At 59.7% G+C, this 6,070-nt stretch overlaps 1 protein-coding gene across 1 annotated transcript in view; it reads left to right on the top strand.

Moving 5' to 3' along the window:
• The window catches only part of BAI2 (brain-specific angiogenesis inhibitor 2), a 39,904-nt gene that overhangs the window by 29,432 nt on the left and 4,402 nt on the right, over positions 1–6,070 (top strand). Inside the window, exons 23-27 of the mRNA XM_010837082.1 lie at positions 2,021–2,064; positions 2,316–2,487; positions 2,805–2,900; positions 3,248–3,287; positions 3,953–4,572. Of these exons, the coding sequence (XP_010835384.1) occupies positions 2,021–2,064; positions 2,316–2,487; positions 2,805–2,900; positions 3,248–3,287; positions 3,953–4,572 (972 nt within the window). The remainder of the gene's footprint in view (positions 1–2,020; positions 2,065–2,315; positions 2,488–2,804; positions 2,901–3,247; positions 3,288–3,952; positions 4,573–6,070) is intronic.

Here is a 6,070-nt window from a genome sequence, read left to right as displayed (position 1 = left end):
TGCAGCCCCTCGCCCACCCTAACCCACCTCTCTCTCTCTCATCTGCCCTCCCCCTCCCACCCCACTCGGGGCTCACACTGCCCCATCTCCTCCCATTTCCTGTGTGTCTCCCCCCTTCTCCCATGTCTGTGCCGCCCCCGAGGTCGGAGCGGTGCCCCTGGGCCAGCCTGCTCCTCCCCTGCTCAGCGTGTGGAGCGGTCCCCAGCCCCCTGCTCAGCTCAGCCTCGGCCAGGAACGCCATGTTAGTTGTGCCCCCGTGGGAAAGGGGGGTGGGCAGGGGCAAAAGAATGGGGGGCAGTGCTCGTGGTTGGGGGGGGAGGAGGGATTCAGCCCAGCGCCCTGCCAACTCCTCCCACTCTCAAGGGTGATAGCAAAGGGGGCACAGGGAATGAATGTCTGTGCCTTCCAGAATATGCTGGAGTCCTGTGCCCCCGCCACGTTGCTCCCCACCCCTGCCCCCCACCCCCGGCTTACATTTTATTCAGGCACAGCCACACCCTCCTCCTTACACCCCCAACCTACAGAGGCTCATAGAATCTTCGGCTCTCAGAACTTTTGAGCCCAAAGAACCTTAGAATTAGAATGATAGAATCTTAGAATAAGACAATCAGAAGCTAAGAATGTTCGAATGAGTGAATCAGAGAGTCTTATCATCTGTCATAGAATCTGAGACTTAGAATTTCAGAGGCATTGACTCTCACAATCAGTTGGAGGACAGAGAAGCTTGGAGGTAGGGAATCATTAGGCTGAGATGTCCCCTGGCGGCTGTGATTCTTAAAATCCCAGCCACACAAGAGTAGAATGAATGAATGAACTCACAAGGGTTTCAGGCCCAACCTTCCACTGAGGGCCAGAAAGGCAGCTAACCCTCCCTTGACCAGTGAGGGCCAGCTCTGGCTTGCTCACCTCCAGGGTCAGGGAGCTCACTGCCTGTGGAGGTGGCAGGGACCATCTCCAGGAGCTCCATGTAGTAGAAAGCTCCCTCTCACTTGGGCTGCCATCTGCTTCTCTGATCCAGTCTCTCAGAACTAACAGTCAAAAGCCTGGGCTTCAGAGGCAGCCAAGTTGAGTTTGCATCCTGGCTCTGGCTCTGCCTCTGCCCAGCTGGGCACACTCCAGTTTTCTCATCTGTAAATTGGGATAATAATCGCCATGCCTCTTTATTAGAGTTGTTTTGGCCACAGTGTGACTCATGTATGTAAAGTATTTGGTGTAGGGCCTGGCAGAGCATTGGTGGTTAATCAGTGGCAGCTCTCATGACTGTGATGAGGCCCTCTCTGTAGTCTTGGCTCTGCCCCCCTGGGGGTTGTAGAGGCCACTGTGCCCGCTCCCTGCCAGGGTGAACAACCCTGGACCACTCTTCCTAGGACAGGTCTTGGCCCCCTGCCCATGTCTCTGCCTTGTCCAGAGCCATGCCCACTCCTGCCTGCCTCTCCCACCCCAGTGTTCATGAGGCAGAGTGGGCAGGGTGGCACGGAGGGCAAGGCTGCCCCCACTGTGCCCTCATCGACTATTGCTGGTGGGGGCAGGCTGACACTGGTGCCCGGATGCCAGGGACCCTCTGCCTTTTTTCTCTGCCCTCCTTTGTCAAGGAGGCTGGGGACATGTGGGTTTGGCCCTGACCCCTCTGCCCTCCCCCTCCCACCCCCCTACCCCACCCCCTCCACCCCCGCCAGCTATGGTCTTTCTGCCCAGCTCTGAGCAGGCACCCTAGAGCCTGGCACCTCCTCCTTGGGAAACGGAGGCAGAGGAGCCCCTGCCGCCCTGGCCCCTCATCTCCCCTGAATATTTGTGCTCTGTGATGTCCTCCGTCCTCTCCGGCTGTTTAATCTTCCAGTGTGTCTCTGCCCGTCTCATCCCCACTCTCACCGTGTCTGTCTCGCTTCGTCCCTGTTCCTCTCCTCCCCTCCCAGAGTCTCTGGGGATGCGGCCCAGGCCTGTGATTTTGTGCAAATTGGGGCTAAAACTCACAGCATCTGTACCTGTCTCCCTCCCCCTCTGTCCCACTGGTTCTCTCCAGTCTCTCCGTCTGTCACCTGATGCTGCCTCTGGCTCCGTCCCCGTGTCAGTGTGTCTGTCCCCTCCTCCTTCCTGGTCCCCCAGTTTTCTGCTCTTTGTCTTTGTTCCGATTCTCTGCCCCCAGCTGCTCAGCCCCTCTCTGCCAGGGGACATGACTGGGGTTGTATCGTTGGGGGCCCCGCCAGTCTTGGGCAGCTCAAGGGCCCCAGGCTGAGTGCAGGCCCAGGCTCAGTCCAGCCTGGTCCCTGGGAAGGTCCCCGGGAAGGTCCCCGACGGACCATCTGCCTCGTCCTCAGGGCCTCACTCTGGAGCTCCTGCGTGGTGCTGCCCCTGCTGGCGCTCACCTGGATGTCTGCCGTCCTGGCCATGACAGACCGCCGCTCCGTCCTCTTCCAGGCCCTGTTCGCGGTCTTCAACTCTGCTCAGGGCTTTGTCATCACGGCCGTCCACTGCTTCCTGCGCCGAGAGGTGGGCTGGGCCTCTCCCTGGCCACATCCACCCCTGCCCGTGACCACGCTGGTCCCTTGCCACTCCCTATGGTGCAGACGAGCACAGCTGGGGAGGATTAAGGCCCTGGCCAGGCCCCCATTTGCGCAGCTCTTGGTGTGGAAGCTGATAACCTGGGCAGCCTTGGCCCCCCTGGGGCTCCTTCTACCCACCCCCCTAGGCTGGATACACTGCTTTGCTTCCATGCCCATCTGGGTGCCTGGGGTGGAAGGCACAGCTCGCCGTAGCCAAGGGGCCCTGTGGTGGCCTCAGGCCCAGCAGGCACCTGCTGTCCCCAGGTCCAGGACGTGGTGAAGTGCCAGATGGGTGTGTGTCGGGCTGATGAGAGTGAAGACTCCCCCGACTCATGTAAGAATGGGCAGCTGCAGATCCTGGTGAGTGAGGAGGCCCAGGCAGGGCACAGGTCAGTTCTGAGTGCCCCCTGCCCTAGACCCCTCACCTTCCCCTTCACTCTGCTCTGTCCCCATCTTTCTGGGTACAGAGATCAGGTTTGATTCTGGCTCAGCCGCTAACAGCTGAGTGGCCTTGGGCAAGTCCCCCCTTCAGATATCCCCCGCTCTTGGGTGGGGCTGGAGGAGACCACACCGGGGGCCCCTCTGCTCTGTTGGGCAATGTGCCATGGGCAGACCGTCTGGCTGGGTAGGGAGGGGCCTGAGTTCCCTCCCACCCTGATACATGGATCCTCTCTCTGCCTGTCTGCTCTCTCCCTCTCTGCCTATAGTCAGACTTTGAAAAAGATGTGGATCTGGCTTGTCAGACTGGTGAGTGTGCCAGGGCAGCGCTGAGAATGGCCCCAGATATGGGGATGAACAGGGGGCCCCCCAGCCCTACCATGGGATGCTCCAGTGGATTCTGGCTGTGGGGTCCAGCTTTTGAGTCAGGCAGCCCTGAGCTGGAGTCAAGGCTGTGAATACCACCCACTGTATGACTTTGAGTGGACAGCTTACTCCTGGAGCCTCACTTATAAAGGAGAGAAACCTCTTCTCTAGGGTGGATAGGAGCCTTAAATCAATTAGGGGACCAAATGCCTAGCAGGGTGCTCAGCACCAAGTGGCTGTTATATTATTGTGTCATTTCCATGATTCTTATCAGAATCTCCAAGTTTTGTCACCTAGGGCGGAGCTGCCTAAGGAGCAGGGAGGAACACGGCCCTTTTGACAGCCTTGGGGCTCTGGGGTCGGAGGTCAGGACCTGCACCTGGGCACCGTGGGGGCAGGGGCCTTGGCTTCATTCCTTGCTTTGCCTGGCTGTGGACTTCGGGGATAGTCACCGTCTTAATCCCCGTGTTAATCACCCAGCTGTCACTCCGGGACTCAGTTGCCCCTAGCGTCCAAGCTCAGGGCCTTGGTACCTGCCCAGCCTGGGCAAGGAGACATCTGGGGGCTCCTGCTCCCCCGGACTGACTTCTCTCTGCTCCTGCCCCCAGTGCTGTTCAAGGAGGTCAACACTTGCAACCCATCCACCATCACGGGCACGCTGTCCCGCTTGTCTCTGGACGAGGATGAGGAGCCCAAGTCCTGCCTCGTGGGCCCTGAGGGCAGCCTCAGCTTCTCACCACTGCCTGGCAACATCCTGGTGCCCATGGCAGCCTCACCAGGGCTGGGGGAGCCACCGCCCCCGCAGGAGGCCAACCCCGTGTACATGTGTGGAGAGGGCGGCCTGCGGCAGCTGGACCTCACATGGCTGCGGCCGGCCGAGCCGGGCTCCGAGGGGGACTACATGGTGCTGCCCCGGAGGACTCTGAGTCTGCAGCCTGGCGGCGGGGGCGGAGGTGGAGAGGATCCCCCGCGGGCCCGGCCTGAGGGCACCCCCCGGCGGGCCTCCAAGTCCCTGGGCCACACCGAAGCCTACCCCAGCTTCCTGTCTGTGGAACACTCGGGCCTGGGGCTGGGCCCTGCCTATGGGTCTCTACAGAACCCCTACGGGATGACCTTCCAACCGCCGCCGCCAACACCCAGCGCCCGCCAGGTGCCAGAGCCGGGGGAGCGCAGCCGGACCATGCCCCGAACTGTGCCTGGCTCCACCATGAAGCTGGGCTCCCTGGAGGTGAGGAGCTGCCGGGCCTGGGGCTGGGGGTCAGAGGCCTGCCCTAGGGCGCCCGTCACTGTTTGGCAGCAGCCGGGAAGGGACAGCTGGCAGCCTCCTTGTACAAAGTCCCAGGAAGTATACGTGCTGTGGGCTTCTCCTCCGTTGATGCCCACGGCGGCTCCAAGGGAATCCTGGCTCCTGTGAGCTCCTCAGATGGGCCTGGTCTCCACACGCTGAGGGTGCCCTTCTCGAAGGTGCTCACATTTGCTTGAGTGCCCGTTTTGGGGTGAACTGGTCAGGGTGGGCCCTCCTTAAAGGGGCCCATGGCTCAGACCTGGTGCCTTATTGCTAGGGAAGCCGTATCTAGGGGCCGAGAACCTGGGCCTCCAAGTCCCTGAGTTCAGATCTGAGCGCTGCTGGATCAGCAATGAGATCTGGTGCCCAGTCTCCCCTCCCTGAGACTCACGTAATCTCTCTTCACTCTAATCTCTCTGAGCCTCAGTCTCCTCATTTGTAAAGTGGGGATAACGTAGCAGCCTCTTGGTAGAGTTGCGAGGACTAATTGATGGATATAAAACATTTATCTCTGTGTGGAGCAGGTAGAAAGTTCTAGATAATTGAGGAGTGCTACTGTTACCGTTCCTGAGATCAGCCTCAGGCACTGCCCACAGGCCTGTGGTAATTGCCTCGCTCTTCCCCCCCGGGGAAAACAAGCCCCTCTCTTTCCATGCCTATGTGTTTTCTGTGGCTGCCCTGCCTTCTGTCTGGCTCCCTCAGGCCCACTCCCTGCGGGGAATCACTGGCAACAAGCAATTGATAGTGACCTACTGTAGAACTCTAGAACATTCTAGAACTTTCATTGGCAGGATGAGGAAGGTGTGGATGAGGGAAGGGGCAGGAGTCACTGCTTGGGCACTGTTGGCTGCTCATGTTTGGGCCCCAGAAACTGGCTCCCCATCCTCCCTGTGGAGAAAACTAAGTTAGCAGCTAGAAGGTTCGCAAGTTTAGTTTTTCCTCCCAAAATGTTTCTTGAACATTTGGTGCCTGCTCCTGCCGCAGATGGCAGAAACAGGAAGGCGTCACAAAGACAGAAAACTCTCGACACGGGCAGTGGGGAGGGGAGCGCTCAGCATCATGGCAGGTTTTGTTCTGTGGACACCTGCCCATGCTTGGGCCCCTGAGGAGGGGCCAGCACTGGGCTCCTTGTGTGGGAGGTAGCAATAAACGTGGCAGAGCCTTAAGGGGTCAGGAATGACGTCCAGAATTCTGGTGTGGGCAACTGCGATGGGGCGGGGGCGGAGGAGTGCGTTTGGGGCGGGGGAAGTTAGAGTTTATTCCATTGGGCGCAGCTGTGTGCGCGGTGTCTGTGGACATGAGGGAGCAAGGAGAAGGAGTCCCACGGCCTCTGAAAGTGCAGTGTGACCAGAAATGGGGAGGACACGCACGTGCATGGTGAAGGACTGGGGAGAGTCCAGGGCAGAGTATCGGGGCCTAGAGTTGGAGAAGTCAGGGTGGG

Source organism: Bison bison, unplaced genomic scaffold (assembly GCF_000754665.1).
Source record: "Bison bison bison isolate TAMUID 2011002044 unplaced genomic scaffold, Bison_UMD1.0 scf7180017864068, whole genome shotgun sequence".
NCBI lineage: Eukaryota > Metazoa > Chordata > Mammalia > Artiodactyla > Bovidae > Bison > Bison bison.
This window is presented reverse-complemented; position numbering and strand designations above follow the sequence as displayed.